The sequence below is a fragment of the Cnephaeus nilssonii genome (genome assembly GCF_951640355.1).
Source record: "Cnephaeus nilssonii genome assembly, chromosome: 6".
Taxonomy (NCBI): domain Eukaryota; kingdom Metazoa; phylum Chordata; class Mammalia; order Chiroptera; family Vespertilionidae; genus Cnephaeus; species Cnephaeus nilssonii.
This window is the reverse complement of record NC_137077.1, coordinates 105,787,113-105,804,200: the sequence shown is the minus strand read 5'-3', so window position 1 is coordinate 105,804,200 and position 17,088 is coordinate 105,787,113. Positions and strand designations below refer to the sequence as shown.

Sequence of the window (17,088 nt, the reverse complement as noted above, 5' to 3'; positions counted from 1 at the left end):
TGTTGACACATTTTATAGGAAGATGTTCCAGATGTCGACGATTGATTCCTCATCTTCCAAGTTCAACACCAAATACTGAATTTTAGGCCTCACTAACTAGGAGAATGGTCGTTTCACTAACAAAAATGGGAAGTTATAAGAAAAATAATCAGCTTACCTGGCTAGTTTGGCTCAGTAGTTGAGTGTCAATTCAGGAACCAAGAGATTGCGGTTCCATTCCCAGTCAGGGGACATGCCCGATTGTGGACTTAATCCCCAGAAGGGGGTGTGCAGAAGGCAGCTGATCGATGATGTTCCCTCACATCGATGTTTCTAATTCCCTCTCCCTTCCTCTCTCTAAAATCAATACAATTATATTTTAATAATATTTTATTGTTTGTTTTTTTCTAATTTTAAAATACTAATTTAAGTTTTTATTGAAAACTGCTTTAAATCTTTTAAAATATATAAATAACTACTAGTTTGTCTTTAGAAGGAAATTTTAGTTGTCATGGATATAACATGATACCTAAAGTTCAGATCAGTTATTTATTTATCAAACTAAAGACCCAGTGCACAAATTTGTGCACCAGTAGGGTCCCTCGGCCTGGCCTGCAGGATTGGGCCGAAACCGGCTCTCTGACATCCCCTGATGGGTCCCGGATTGTGAGAGGGCAGGCCAGGGTAAGGGACCCCACCGGTGAACGATCGGGGCTGGGGAGGGACGTGAAAGGTTGGACAGCCAGGGAGAAACCACGGGAGGGCTCCAGGGTGTGTCCGGCCCGTCTCACTCAGGTCCCAATTGGCCAGACCCCAGCAGCAAACTACCGACCGGTCGGAGTGTCTGCCCCCTGGTGGTCAATGCACATCATAGCAAGCGGTTGAGTGGCTTTAGCATATCATTAGCATATTACACTTTGATTGGTTGAACAGATGACCAGACACTTAGCATATTAGGCTTTTATTTTATAGGATGTGTGAATACTTACTGATAATAAGTGGTAATCTCTAAGTATTAGAGATATAATAAAAGCAAGTCCTTGCTTTTGTGGAATTTAACATCCTAGTAGGTTGAATATAAGTTGTGTTTTAAAAAATACATATAGCTCTAACTGGTTTGGCTCAGTGGATAAGGTGTCGGCCTATGGACTGAAGGATCCCCGGTTTGATTCCGGTCAAGGGCATGTACCTTGGTTGCAGGCATATCCCCAGTAGGGGATGTGCAGGAGGCAGCTGATCGATGTTTCTCTCTCATTGATGTTTCTAACTCTCTATCCCTCTCCCTTCCACTCTGTGAAAAATCAATAAAATATATATTTTTAAAAATAAAAACTACATATAAGAAAAATCTGGGTTTTTTTTCTTTTTCTTTTTTAATGAAATTTTTACTTTTTCAATACCAGTGCTTCTCAACCTTTTTCTTTTCTCAAGAATATTTACACATTTGTTATACTAGTACATTTTAGTATCATCTCCCATCATACACGGTGACTTTCAAATTTTGAGGGAGGTGAGTTTTGTGGAATGAACATGTTTTTATAAATGGAAAAGATTCAACTTCAGATAGCTTTTCAAAATATTGTTAACCATCCTTTTCTTCAAGAGATGGGCTAGAGCAGTGGTTGGCAAATTCATTAGTCAACAGAGCCAAATATCAACAGTACAACGATTGAAATTTCTTTTGAGAGCCAAATTTTTTAAACTTAAACTATATAGGTAGGTACATTGTTATTAACTTAACTAGAGGCCCGGTGCATGAAATTCGTGCATGGGGGGAGAGGGGAGTGGTGTGTCCCTCAGCCCAACCTGCACCCTCTCCAATCTGAAACCCCTCGAGGGATGTCCGACTGCCCGGTAGGATCGGGCCTAAACGGGCAGTCGGACATCCCTCTCATAATCCAGGACTGCTGGCTCCCAACTGCTCGCCTGCCTCCCTTCCTGATTGCCCCTAACCGCTTCTGCCTGCCAACCTGATCACCCCCTAACCACTCCCCTGCCAGCCTGATTGATGCCTAACTGCTCCCTTGCCAGCCTGTTTGTCCCTAACTGCCCTTCCCTGCAGGCCTGGTATCCCCCAACTGCCCTTCCCTGCAGGCTCGGTTGTCCACAACTCCCCTCCTCTGCCGTCCTGGTCACCCCTAACTGCTCTCCCCTGCAGGCTTGATCGCTCCCAACTGCCCTCCCTTGCAGGCCTGGTCCCTTCCAACTGCCCTCCCCTGCTGGCCATCTTGTGTCCACATGGGGGCAGCCATCTTTGGCCACATGGGGGCAGCCATCTTGTGTGTTGGAGTGATGGTCAATTTGCATATTATTTTATTAGATAGGATTAGGGTACTCCTAAGTTGGCCTTTGTTAAAAACATGGTATTTTGTGGAAGAGCCACACTCAAGGGGCCAAAGAGCCGCATGTGGCTCGCAAACTGCGGTTTGCCGACCACTGGGCTAGAGGAAGAGGGTTACGTTTCATAATTTTGAAACAAATCAGCAATTCTAGTTCAGGGCAGGTTGAAAGCTTGGCTTCCTCAGTCACCGGGGGCAACCCTAGCCTGCTCTCTCCAGCTCCGTGGCTGTCGCCATTTTTCTTGGGATTTATCTCCTATAATTGAAACTTTGTATTCTTGAGTGGAGGCCTGGGCCCACCAGGGTGTGTGGAAAGCTTGGCTTCCTCTATTGCTGGGGAAACCCAAGCCTCTCTCCTGCTCTCTGTGGTGGCAGCCATCTTGGTTGTGGTTAATTTGCATGCTTACTATGATTGGCTGGTGGGCGTGGCTTGTGGGTGTAGTGGAGTGGTGGTTAATTTGCATATTACTCTTTTATTAGGTAGGATTAAATTAGATAACCTAGGTAAAATGCCAAGAATAAGGCCTAGCCAAGATATAGAAGCAACCCAAGTGTCCATTAATAGATGAGTGAATATAAAAGCAGTGATACATATACAAATGGACTAGTGCTTGGCCGTAAAAATGAATGAAATCTCACCATTTGTGACAGCATAGATGGATCTAGAGGTTATTATGCTAAGTGAAACAAGTCAGAGAAGGACAAATACCATATGATTTGTCAGTAGCTAGGAGATGGGATGGAGCAAGTTGAACAAAAAACAGAGCCCTTAATTTGACAATACATGCAGGAAATGGAAATTATGTGTGGAATCTAAAGAGCAAAATAAACAAAGAAAATAGAAACAGACATAGGTAACATTGCACAGACTGATGATTGTGAAAGGGGAGGACAGTTGGGAACCTGGGTGAAAAGAGTGAAGGGATTAAGAACTGCAAATTTGTAGTCACAAAATAGTCCCAGGGATGTAAAGTACAGCTTAGGGAATATAGTCATTAATGTTGTAATAACTGTGTACAATGCCAAGTGGGTACCTGAAATGTCAGGGGGTAAAGTATATGATTGTCTAACCACTGTGCTATACACCTGAAACTTTCAAAATAATATTGAATGTAAAGTATAATTGAAGAATAAAATTTTAAAAAGAAATTAGATTAAGTATTAAGTGATATATTTTATTCAAAAGAGTTGATTTATGTTAAAGTGTGTAAAACTCAAATAAAAAGATATTTTAAAATAACAGCTGGTGTTATAACATTTTTAAAAATAGGTTTCTATTTATTTTAGAGAGAGAGAAACATCCATCAGCTGTACACTCCCTACTAGGGATCGAGCCCTGCAACCCAGGCATGTGCCCTGACCTGAATTGAACCAGTGATTCTTTGGTGCATGGGATGACACTCAACCAACTGAGCCACACTGGCCAGGGTTGGTGTTATAAATTTTAATCCCAAGGAATTTGGGTATGTTATATTCCTCCACAAATAAAAAAATATTTTACTTTTATCATTAAAAAAATAAATACAAGAGGAGGAGCAAGTAAAGGATGCTGATAAGCTTTGGGGTTTGAATTGCCTTAGGAATTCAAGTGAAGTGTTCTGAATTGGGCTGAGGAGAGAGTTGGGACACATGGATAGCACAGAAGTCCCAGGTAGAGCTACGGTATGAAGGAAGTCACCAAGGTCGTAGATGTAGAGTTAGAAGAGGGTCAAGTAAACGACTGGGGAGCATCGTATGTGCCATGCAGGAAAAGAAGAGATTGCTGAGGGAAGGAAACAGGGAAAAGCAAACATATTGTGGCAGAATAAGAAGAAGCCATGGAAACAACTTGAACTGCCCTGGCTGGGTAGCTTAGTTGGTAGGAGTGTCGTGCCGTGTGTGTACAGACACAACACATGTTGCAGGTTTGATTTCTGGTCAGGGCACATACCTAGGTTGCATATTCAATCCCAGGTTGAGGTGCATACAGGAAGCAACCAATGTTTCTCACATCAGTGTTTCTCTCTCTCTCTCTCTCTCTCTCTCTCTCTCTCTTTCTCTGTAAAGTCAATAAAAACATATCCTCCAGCCAAGCTGGTGTTGCTCAGTGGTTGACCTATGAACCAAGAGGTCATGGTTCAATTCCCATTCAGGCACATGCCCAGGTTTCAGGCTCAATCCCCAGTGTTGGGCATGCAGGAGGCAGCTGATCAATGATTCTCTCTCATCATTGATGTTTCTGTCTCTCCTCTCCATTTACCTTCCTCTCTGAAGAATGTATATATATATAATAGAGGCCCAGTGCACGAATTCGTGCATAGCCGGGGGGAGGGGCCCTGGACGGTTGGCGGGCCGGCCCTGCCCCCTGGTCGAACTGGTGGAGGGGACAATTTGCATTTTACCCTTTTATTATATAGGATAAACACATCCTCAGGTGAAGATTTAAAAAAAAAAACTTGAACACAGTGGTAATCTAATATAGTATCTTATGCTTCAAGGAATCACAGTAGGAAAAAACACAGTGATCTTTTGATTTGGCAATTCAGGATGTCATTTCTGACTTTTACCAGAGTGGTTTCATTTGGATGAGGGTAGAAAGCTAGATTGTAATGGCTTGAGGAGTGTGCAGTTGAGGAACTGAAGAGGTTGACCTGTGTGAACTTTCAGTGTTTTGGTCCCGTTAGAACAGATGTACAGTCCAAGTATTCCGTAGCATGAACTTGGAATTCAGTATAAAGCTGGAGCTTTAATTTTTCTAATTTATAATGAGGAGTTTGTGAAAATAAACATTTATATAATTTTAGTTCTAAAGACACTTTGTAACCCTTTGCAGTCTAACTTGTTGCCATCTAGTTATTTACAGTTTAGCAAACTACAGTAAACAAAAGACATGGAAGGATGAAGAAACACTGTAATGATAGAACAAATAAGGTCTCACGTACATAAAAGCTTTAAATGGATTTTGCTATTTTATTTTTTTAATATATTTTTAGTGATTTCAGAGAGGAAGGGAGAGAGAGAGAGAGATAAAAACATCAATGATGAGAGAGAAACATTGATTGACTGCCTCCTGTAGGCCCCCTGCTGGGGATTGAGCCCACAACCCAGGCATGTGCCCTTGACCAGGAATTGAACCCGGGACCCTTCATTCCACAGTATAATGCTCTATCCATTGAACCAAACTGGCTAGGGCATGATTTTGCTATTTTAACCTTTTGCACTCGGATGTCGAGTGTGACTCGACACGGTTAGCATTAGAATAAAGGAATCAAGAAAAAAGCGAGTGCAAAGGGTTAAAACATTTTATTTCTAGCTTTATCCATAGAGTAAGAAATTATGAAAGGAAGTTGTCAAGCAGTTTTCTAGAACAAAGATATTGACAAATGATAAAAGGAAGGTGAAAAATAGAGAACCAGGGTGAAAATGAAAAGGAAATAGGCAAGGTGTTTTGCTACCAAGTTTGGTCTCTGTTGCAGTCTTTTAGTTATTTTTCTCTGCTGTTCATCCTTTATCCTTCCCTGCCCAGATGCTTTCCAGGTTTAAGAGCTTTGGAATCCCTTTGAGGTTTGTGGGGTTTTTGTTTTGTTTTGTTTTGTTTTGTTTTGTTTTGTTTGTTTGTTTGTTTTTTACAGAGAGGAAGAGAGAGGGATAGAGAGCCAGAAACATCGATGAGAGAGAATCATCGATCAGCTGCCTCCTGCACACCCCCCACCGGGGATGTGCCCGCAGCCAAGGTACATGCCCCTGACCGGAATCGAACCTGGGACCCTTGAGTCCGCAGGCCGACGCTCTATCCACTGAGCCAAACCAGTCTCGGCTCCCTTTGAGGTTTGAATGTCTGTTACACTCCATCCTATATAATGAAAGGCTAATATAAATCGACTGAAAGGCGGAACAACCAGTTGCTATGACATGCACTGACCACCAGGGGGCAGACGCTCAATGCAGGAGCTGCCCCCTGGTGGTCATTGTGCTCCCACAGGGGGAGCACCACTCAGCCAGAAGCCCTGAGCCGGGCTCACAGATGGCGAGTGCAGCGGCAGGGGTAGCAGCCTCTCCCACCTCTGCAGCCGTGCTAAGGATGTCTGACTGCCGACTTAGGCCCGCTGTCAGTTGGACATCCCCCAAGAGCTCCTGGACTGTGAGAGGGCGCAGGCCGGGCTGAGGGACGCCCCATTCTCTCCCCCAGTGCACTAATTTTGTGCACCGGGCCTCTAGTTTTCTGTACAATGAAAAAAACATACCTGGAGCTTATTTAGAATTAAATTAGATAACCTAAGTAAAATGACAAAAATAATGCCTAACACAAAATATGTGTTGGACGAATGATGGCTTTTTATCACTTCCCTAGATTTCATAATTTGTGTGTGTGTGTGTGTGTGTGTGTGTGTTGTCAGGGAGATGATTAAACACATTTAAATTCTGATCCATTGATCTTGAAGTAGAAATTTCTAGTGTGATTTAAAGAGAGATGAGATAGAAATGTCTTTGAGGGATGTCTGCTAACTCTTCAAACTAGGCAGGACCCAAGTAGACATGATTTTGAGGTTGACATCATAACTTTTGGTTTTCTGCTTTCCAAGTCCAGAATTCTGTTATTTTCAGACTTCATAAAGGCAGCTAGGTTCAAGTGGACAGTTTGCCCTGGCAAATTCATAAAATGCTGATGTGTAAGCTGACACACCAACTGTAGAAATTTACACATATCTCCTTGGAAAAACTGCATGGAGAACCAGAGTATAATAAAGTTGTTCAAATTTAGAATCAAAGAATGTCACTAGGATATTAGAGGTTTGTAACATTATTGATCATAATTTACCTTTCAAACTAGCATAAAGAATATTAAAATTGTTGATAATCTAGCCTTTTAGAGGTAAGCAGGGAATTATTGCAGATAACTCATTATTGGTAACATCTCCATCCAGATTTTACCTGTTTTTTTCTTTAAATAAAAAATAGAATCATCTTGTATAACATTTTTCCCCACATTTTTTAAATTAAGGTATTACATGTGTACATATCTTCCCATTGAAACCCCCCCCCCCACTCCACTACCATACATGCCCTCACCCCCCCATGTCTTGCGTCCATTGGTTATGCTTATATGCATGCATACAAGTCCTTCGGTTGATCTGTTATCTCCCCCACCTCTCCCTAACCTTCCCGCTGTAATTTGACAGTTTGTTTGATGCTTTACTGCCTCTTTATCTATCTTTTTGTTCATCAGTTTATAATGTTCTTTACTATCCACAAATGAGTGAGATCATATGGTATTTTTCTTTCATTGACTGGCTTATAATAGCTTGCTTTTCAAATCTGTATCATGTAACTCTTTCCATGTTAGTCAGTTGTGTAGGTTTCTGAACTGATGAATAATCTGGGCTATTCTAGGTTAGCTAGAGTGTGACCTCCCTGGGAGCCGTGATGTTGCTTTGTGCTTCTTTGTATCAATGTACTTAGGATAGCATCTGGTTTATCATATATATCTCAGAGAATGTGTTGAATGGAAGCACAGCAATAAACTGAAGCAAGCACATGAGCTAGTATCAGCCTCACGATGTGTAGATAACTTTTTTCTTTTCCACTCATTGTAGGACCTACTAAATGAAGCAAAACAGAGACTCGGCAAGGTGGTAAAAGATACAACTAGATACCAAGTGCTGCTGGATGGACTGGTACTCCAGGTACCCTTATAGGCCAGGTCTATTACAGTTGATAGCCATAGTTCTTTAAAAATTGACAAAATATATTAGAGGCCAGCTCTCTTTTTCTTCTTTTCTCATCTTAGCTTTTCTCTTTCTTTTTTTTTTTTTAAATATATTTTATTGATTTTTTACAGAGAGGAAGGGAGAGGAATAGAGAGTTAGAAACATCAATAAGAGAGAAACATCGATCAGCTGCCTCCTGCACACCCTCTACTGGGGATGTGCCCGCAACCATGGTACATGCCCTTGACCGGAATCGAACCTGGGACCTTTTCAGTCCGCAGGCAGACGCTCTTATCTACTGAGCCAAACCGGCTAGGGCTTAGCTTTTTTCCTTTTGCTCTTTTCCTTGTCTAATAGAGAAATGTATACTGCATGAGAAGACAGTAATGTCTGTCGGGTTGAGTAAGACTTCCAGGTTTACCACTCTTATATTTTTAATTTTTTACATAACTCAAGGGTCAAACTTGCTTGCAATCTTCAGCTTTAACTTTTTTTGAAAATATATTTTTATTGATTTCAGAGAGAAAGGGAGAGGGAGAGAGGGATAGAAACATCAATAATGAGAGAGTATTATTGATTGGCTGGCTCCTGCATGTTCCACATTGGAATCTAGCCCACAATGAGGGCATGTGCCTGACCGGGAATCGAACTATGACCTCCTGGTTCATAGGTTGATGCTCAGCCATTGAGCCACACCGCTGGGCTTCAGCTTTAACTTTTAAAGCTTTAAATTAGTTTTCCTAATTTGATTTTATCACTAATACTTGCTTTTGATATTGAGGTTCAGACCAAAGGCTGTATACATTTTAACTCTATACTGCTTGGCTGTGAATCCTTATTTTACTTATGCTAATTATGATAATATTTGTCTTCAGCTTAGTTAAGATAAGACTCCCATATAAATTTTGTTTCTACCACCTGAGCAGTGGTTATATTTTTTGGTTTGTGATATCAAGATCATGTTTCCTTGTTCTCATATTATGCACTGTCTTTTAGGGAAATTTCCAAGGGGACATTGTTTTCAAAACTAGATGGAAGAATCATAAAAACATTCTGTTTATTCCTTAATAATTGCATGTGATTGTGTCATAGGGTTTGTACCAGTTATTGGAGCCCCGGATGATTGTTTGTTGCCGGAAACAGGATTTCCCTCTGGTAAAGGTAAAGAGCTTAGAGAAAAAAACATTCTCTTTTTTTTAAAGATAAGAAACTTAGGGATGAAATGCATCCTAAGTTTCCGAGTGTCTGATCTTTAGATGACAGCTCAACCATGGGGATTTGAGGAATTTTAACACATTGTAGATATTCATTTAAGTGACCTCAGCTTTTAATTTCTTAAAGAGGTCACATTGCCATTTGAATTAGTACCCTCCCCACTTTCTGGAGACTTCGGAATACTTTAATCTTTTGAAAATGCAACAATAGAGGCAGCACCTAGTAGAATTGAGCAAACATAGTTAACACTATCTTAAAGTGGCAAACTGCTCTCAGACCAGTGAGGCTTGGCTCTAACCTATTTCATTCCTATACCTAGAGAAAAAAGGTGGCTACCAGAAAAGAGGTTGATCAGCAGTGTAAACATAGCTGTAGTCCCAAGGGCAAATATTAAGGTGCTCTTCCATGCCCTTTCCAATAAAGAAGGTTCCCTGGTCTGAAGGGTGACCTGCTGGCCCCATGACATGTACCTAGGTTGTAGTAGTAGGTTGACCCTCTGTGCTGAAGGAGCCTGTGGCTGCTAAACCACAAGTCATAGAATGGACTCCCCTAGCTATGATTCTGTGCTATCAAATTGCTCTTCAGATTAAAATTCTTTGATATAGCTTGATTTCACTTAGTCTCTTAGCAATCACATTTCTTATAAATACATTTATAATACACTAGAGGCCCGGTGCATGAAATTTGTGCATGGGTGGGGGGAGGGTGTCCCTCAGCCCAGCCTGCACCCTATACAATCTGGGATCCCTCTCACAATCCAGGACTGCTGGCTCCCAACCGCTCGCCTGCCTGCCTACCTGATTGCTCCTAACCGCTTCTGCCTGCCAGGCTGATCACCCCCTAACCACTCCCCTGCCAGCCTGATTGATGCCTAACTGCTCCCCTGCAGGCCTGTTCGCCCCCAACTGTCCTCCCCTGCTGGCCCGGTCACCCCCAAGTTCCCTCCCTTGCCAGCCTGGTTGTCCCTAACCGCCCTTCCCTGTCAGCCCGATTGCCCCTAACTGATCTCTCCTGCAGGTCTGGTCTCCCCCAACTGCCCTCCCCTGCCGGCCTTGTTGCTTCCAACTGCCCTCCCCTGAAGACCTGGTCCCTCCCCACCCAACTGCCCTCCTCTGCATGTCTGGGTCCCCCCCAACTGTCTTCCCCTGCAGGCCTGGTCACCCCCAACTGCCCTCCCCTGCTGGCCTGGTCACCCCTAACTGTCCTCCCCTGCAGGCCTGTTCGCCCCCAACTGTCCTCCCCTGCTGGCCCGGTCACCCCCAAGTTCCCTCCCTTGCCAGCCTGGTTGTCCCTAACCGCCCTCCCCTGTCAGCCCGATTGCCCCTAACTGATCTCTCCTGCAGGTCTGGTCCCCCCCAACTGCCCTCCCCTGCCGGCCTTGTTGCTTCCAACTGCCCTCCCCTGCAGACCTGGTTCCCCCCCCCCCCCAACTGCCCTCCTCTGCATGTCTGGGTCCCCCCCCAACTGTCTTCCCCTGCAGGCCTGGTCGCTCCCAACTGCCCTCCCCTGCAGACCTGGTCCCCCCTCCCCCCAGCTGTCCTTCCTGCAGGCCTGGTCTCCCCCCCCCCCCAACTGCCCTCCCCTGCAGGCCTGGGTCTCCCCCAACTGTCCTCCCCTGCAGACCTGGTCCCCTCCCAGCTGCCCCTCCTGCAGGCCTGGTCCCCCCCCAACTGCCCTCTCCTGCATGCCTGGGTACCCCCAACTGTCCGCCCCTGCAGGTCTGGTCCCCCCCAACTGCCCTCCCCTGCCGGCCTTGTTGCTCCCAACTGCCCTCCCCTGCAGGCCTGGTCCCTCCCAACTGCCCTCCCCTGCTGGCCATCTTGTGTCCACATGGGGGCGACCATCTTGTGTGTTGGAATGATGGTCAATTTGCATATTACCTCTTTATTATATAGGATGATATATTTTCATTCTTACTGTAATTTGTCTCTCCAAATAACTTTCCTCCTAGGGAAGAAAAAAAACCAGCCAGATTACTTAGTATTCATTCCCCTTAGTTTCCATGATAAATTAGTAAATTATGGTTCTAGTTTATAAACCGTGTCAGCAACTTGGATCCATGTTGTGCTAACAGCCTTGTTTATGAACTTCTACAACAGAGAGGAAAACTCATCAAAATTCACCAGGGTGATCATCTTGCTATTGAAGCAAGTCCAACTGCCAACTGGCCATTTCTGGATGACACAATGATAATGCTAGATGTTAAGCAAGTTTCTTCTTGAAACTAAATAAAGTGTTAACATCCAGTGTCATGAGTATTTCTCCAAAGTGGTGCTATATTAGATTTGAGAAGCAGGGAAGAGTAGAATATATGCATAAATCTTCTCAACTGGTAATATTGTCAGAGAAAAATATTAAAGTTCCTTCAAAGAAAATGTCATTTACATTTGTAGAGTGTGTACAGTATTGCTCAAAGGACTTTCCACTAATTATGTTTTATCACACTAATTGCAGTATAGGAGTTAAAAATTCACTTTAATCTGTTTTTCCCCCCAGTAAGCTCCTTTCTTTATAAAATTGGTAAAAAGTACATAACAAAAAACTAACCATTTTGTATATGAGTTGTTGTGCAACCATGTTTTACTTATTTGTATGTACCCAGATGTAGAATTGTTGGATCACATAGTAACCACCATCCATCTCTAGAACATTTTCATCTTTCTGAAGTGAAACTCTGTCCCCATTAAACACTAACTCCCCATTCCCCTCATCCTCAGCCCCTAGCAACCACCATTCTGCTTTCTGTCTCTGTGAATTTAACTATTGTAGGTACCTCATATAAGCAGAATTATATAGTATTTTTCCTGCTGTGTCTTAGTTCATTTAGACAAGGTTCATCTTGTATTATAGCATGAGTCAGAATTCCCTTCCTTTTTAAGGCTGAATTGTATGTACATACCACATTTTGTTTATCTGGTCATCTGTCAGTAGACACTCGGGTTGTTTCTCACTGTTGGCTGTTGTGAATAATGCTGCTGTGCACATTGGTGTACAAATATCTGTTTGAGTCTCTGCTTTTACTTATTTGGATGTACCCAGATGTAGAATTGTTGGATCATATAGTAACTATGTTAAATTTTTTGAGGAATTGCCACACTGTTTTCTATAGCCGTTGTAGTATTTTACATTCCATTAGTAATTCATCTATTCTCTTACATGAAATATATAGCTGCTTGTATAGTTTGTGGATTTTTATTTTTGTTTTGAGGGGGGAAAAAGTTTTTGCTAAAACCTGTCATTTTCTGCTTTTCCAGGCTGCAGTGCAAAAAGCAATCCCTATGTACAAAATCGCCACCAATAAAGATGTTGATGTCCAAATTGATCAGGAGGTCTACCTACCTGAGGAGATGTAAGGAGTATTTCTGCTTTTAACATCTGGCTTTCATTCACTGGGAGAATGGCCTTTATGCTAGGCCTGTTGTAAAGGAAGTTTTCTCCAACACACTCTTTGCCTTAAGGATAGAAGTGTGGCTGTTTTTTCCTATTAGTACTCTGTTGTGGTTCTTCCTTATTAGCCAGGTAGACAATGACTGGGAGGGAAAATGAAGTAAGAAAATAATAATAAGGTCACTGTCCATTAAAATTTCCCAAAGAAACTTTGAGAAACCTTATCCAGCCTTTGTGTCATAGCCTGCTTATTTAAGAAATATTTTATAAAAGTAAAATTTTGGTATAGCAAAAGAAGTTCATTCCCTGAGGCTCCGTGTAATAGAACTTGACCCTTTTTGCCTTATGCCTATTAAGTGCTGAGAAACTGAGGAATGGAATGATAAAAGTGAGATATGGGTAGAGGCAGGACTTTCTAAGAGGGAGTTTGGTACAAGGTTAACAATGGTATCTTTTATCTGACACACAGCTTCGCCTTATCAACACCCCTGGTAATTAGAAGGATGGGACCTCCAGGAAACATGCATATGAGGATTCATTATCTGTTAATTTGTAAACTAGGACTAAATCCTCCCCCTTCTGATTTGCTGGTTTTTAGAATAAAATTCGGTGCGATTTCAGAAAATCAAATTGGCACATAGCAGTCACTTGGTAAATGACATTTATCAACACCCATATCTCAACTCCTAAGAAGCTTTTCAAATTTATTTCAAGCTTACTGCTTATGTTTATTGGCTCCTTGCAGTATTTATTTACTTATTTATTTATTTATTTATTTATTTAAAATACTGGAGGCCCAGTGCATGGATTCGTGCACCACTGGAGTCCCTCGGCCTGGCCTGTGCCCTTTTGCAATCTAGGACCCTTCAGGGGATGTTGGATAGTTGGTTTTGGCCCAATCCCCACAGGCCTGATCCAGACAGGAGGGAGCCCAGTCCCCGCAGGCCCGATCCAGACACGGGGGAGCCCGATCATGTGCGTTGAGCATCTGTCCCCTGGTGGTCAGTGCTTGTCATAGCAACTGGTCAACCGGTCATTCGGTCGCTTAGGCTTTTATATAGATATTTTTATTGATTTCAGAGAGGGAAAGAGAGAGAGAAAGAGAAAAACATCAGTGATAAGAGAGAATCATGATTGGCTGCCTCCTGCATGCCCCACACTGGAGATCAAGCACACAGTCTGAGCATGTGCCCCAACTGGAAATCAAACCCTGATATGCTGGTTCATAACGGTCAACCACTGAGCCATACTGGCCTGGCCCCTTGTAGTATTTAGACACTCCATACCCCAAAACTTTCCTATCTTCCTCACATCTATAAAAATTATTTCCCCTGTTCTTTGTAGAGCTGGTGGAGTTGAGATCTATAATGGGGATCGTAAAATAAAAGTTTCCAATACCCTAGAAAGCCGACTGGATCTCATAGCTCAGCAGGTGAGTGTGGGAATACTTCTGTTAGTTGGTCTGTTACTTTGAAGTGATACAGAGAACACATCCATTCACTGGTATTTGGGATTTGTTGCTCTCTGTTCTTATTTTTTTACATTTTCTTAAAAGATATGGGATTAAGCATTTAGTGGCATTTACTGAGTCAGTACCATTTATCTGAGGGAGGATTTGGGGTCAGAAAATGGGTTTTGTTTATATAGGAGTAATAATGTATACATTTACTGCAAGTGGAGATGCTGACCAAAGTTGTTTATCTAGCAAGAATTATGGCAACTAAAGTAAATACTTGTTTAAAGAAATTACCATGGGGCTGTTGGGTCTTCAAATATTCCCATGTTTGCACAAATAAGTTATTTGGAAACAAGGTAGGAAATTTCTTTTCTTTTTTTTTTAAATATATTTTATTGATTTTTTACAGAGAGTAAGGGAGAGAGATAGAGAGTTAGAAACATCGATGAGAGAGAAACATCGATCAGCTGCCTCCTGCACACCCCTTACTGGGGATGTCCCCGCAACCAAGGTACATGCCTTGACCGGAATCATAGAATTGTGTACTTAAAACCTATGTAATTTTATTAACCAATGGCACCTCAATAAGTTCATTAAAAATTGAAAAAGATGTGCAGTTCTTCCCAAGTTCTCCAATTGACAACACTTATTTATTAAAGATCTCATTTCTTTACAGATGATGCCAGAAGTGCGAGGAGCCTTGTTTGGTGCAAATGCCAACAGGAAGTTTTTGGACTAAGCCTTTGGGGGTGGAATTCATGCACTGCAATGATGTAGAAGTTTCTGATATCTGAAGAAACAAGATGATCTATGTAGCTTTCTCTTTGCTATTCTAATATACTATATTTACTCGTGGATATCCTTCTATACTAATGCCCTTAGCCTAATTGTTAACAATGGGAGAAAGTTTCATTTAATATGATCAGGAAGCCTACCTCTAGCTTATCTAAAAGTAACACAACTTTCAGTTGGTTCTGCAGCTTGAAGGTGAAGAAATCAGGTGGTGGTTGCATGGACTTTGCCCAAACTTGTGTTCTTCCTCTGCTTCTAGTTATCTAGTCTAGAAGTTCTGTGTATGGTGTGCTCTGCTGGTAACTCGCTGCTCTTTAGGCTTAACATACATGTGGGGCATGCATTCCTTCCAGCAGTAGTAGCTTCACTGTTACCTGTTTGGGCTTAGAAATGCTCCTTATCTGTAAATGTGATTTAAAATGTAAGCCATGCTGCTTTATTTATTAAAACAAAACATTTAAGTGAATTAAATTGTAATTTATTATGCAAGATACTCTAAGTGTGCAGTTTGAAAGTGTGGTTATCTAAAAAAGACACCATTGTCCAAATTTCAGTAGCATTTGCTGGTTGACAGCTGTCGGTACTTGAATCCATTAACCCTCCCTGGGTCCTCTGGCACTTTCTGCTCATTTTTACCGGATCCTCACTCAGAAGTGTTCCTTTTATGTTCCTTTCAGCCCCTTACATTCTTCCACACTTACACATAAGGTGTTCAGTATTATCTGTCCTCTAGAGGGCTTGACAGCTTTATTGAGGAAATAGTTTTACTAGCTTTGGCAATGTCAGAAAAGTAACTAAGGTGTGTGGGGGGGTTTTTTTGCAGGGGGAGGGGGAGCGTTTAACTGTGTGTTAGGCCTAAACAAACACTTTTCTTCCTCCCACTCATTTTCATGCCAGTTTTGAAATGGACACAGAAAGGTAGAAGACAGACTATTCACCGCAGCCTGTCTGCTTCCTTTCCTAATTATAAGATGAGATTATAACTAGTTCAACTTTATTTCAAACAGTGTTCCATGGACATCATCCTATCTAATAAAAGACAAACATGCAAATTGACTGTACCTCCGCTACACCCACAAGCCATGCCCACCAGCCAATCAGGAGTGAGTATGCAAATTAACCCAATCAAAATGGCTGCGGCCACAGAGCAAGCAGGAGGCTTGGCTTTCCCCGGCAATGGAGGAAGCCAAGCTTCGCGCACACCCTGGCTGGCCCTGGACTCCACTCAAGGCTACAAAGTTTCAACTACAGAACATAAATAAATCCCAACAAAAATGGCTGTGGCCATGGAGTGAGCAGGAGGCTTAGGTTTCCCCAGTGATGGTAGAAGCCAAGCTTTCCGCCCGCCCTGGCCTGCTGTGGCCTCCAATCAAAGCTACAAAGTTTCAATTATAGAAGATAAATAAATCCCAGATACCAGGGCCTCCGCTTGGGTCGCTGGGGGTGTGGCCGGCCTGCAAACCACCACAGGCCCCTCACCCAGGTCACCCCGTGCCCCAAGGGAACTCCCACCCTGATCCGGGACACCCTTCAGGGCAAACCAGCCGGCCCCCACCCGTGCACCAGGCCTCTATCCTATTCAATAAAAGAGTAATATGCAAATTGACCATCACTCCAACACACAAGATGGCTTCCCACATGTGGACACAAGATGGCCAGCAGGGGAGAGCAGTTGGGAGGGACCAGGTCTGCAAGGGAGGGCAGTTATGGGCGATCAGACCAGCAGGGGAGGACAGCTGGAAGGGACCAGGCCTTTAAGGGAGGGCAGTTGGGGGCGATCAAGCTTGCAGGGGAGGGCAGTTAGGGGTGACCAGCCTGGCAGAGGAGGGAAGTTGGGAGTGACCGGGCCTGCAGGGAAGGGCAGTTAGGGGTGACCAGGCCTGCAGGGGAGGGCAGTTAGGGGTGACCAGGCTTGCAGGGGAGGGCAGTTAGGGGCAATCAGGCTGGCAGAGGAGCAGTTAGGCATCAATCAGGCTGGCAGGGGAGTGGTTAGGGGGTGATCATGCTGGCAGGCAGAAGCAGTTAGGGGCAATCAGGAAGGCAGGCAGGCGATCAGTTGGGAGCCAGCAGTCCTGGATTGTGAGAGGAATCCCAGATTGTATAGGGTGCAGGCTGGGCTGAGGGACATACCCCTGTGCACGAATTTTGTGCACTGGGCCTCTAGTCCTATATAATAAAAGCCTAGGTGGCATCACACAATGTCATCACAAAATTGTTGCCGTGACATCGTCAC

General features: G+C 43.2%; 1 protein-coding gene across 1 annotated transcript in view; it reads left to right on the top strand.

Moving 5' to 3' along the window:
- Positions 1–15,348, top strand: part of ATP6V1E1 (ATPase H+ transporting V1 subunit E1) — a 51,034-nt gene extending 35,686 nt beyond the window's left edge. The window contains exons 5-9 of the mRNA XM_079774011.1: positions 7,892–7,981; positions 9,098–9,166; positions 12,475–12,569; positions 13,952–14,039; positions 14,740–15,348. Coding sequence (XP_079630137.1) covers positions 7,892–7,981; positions 9,098–9,166; positions 12,475–12,569; positions 13,952–14,039; positions 14,740–14,802 — 405 coding nt within the window. The 3' untranslated portion in view covers positions 14,803–15,348. The remainder of the gene's footprint in view (positions 1–7,891; positions 7,982–9,097; positions 9,167–12,474; positions 12,570–13,951; positions 14,040–14,739) is intronic.
- The last annotated feature ends 1,740 nt before the right edge of the window (positions 15,349–17,088 follow it).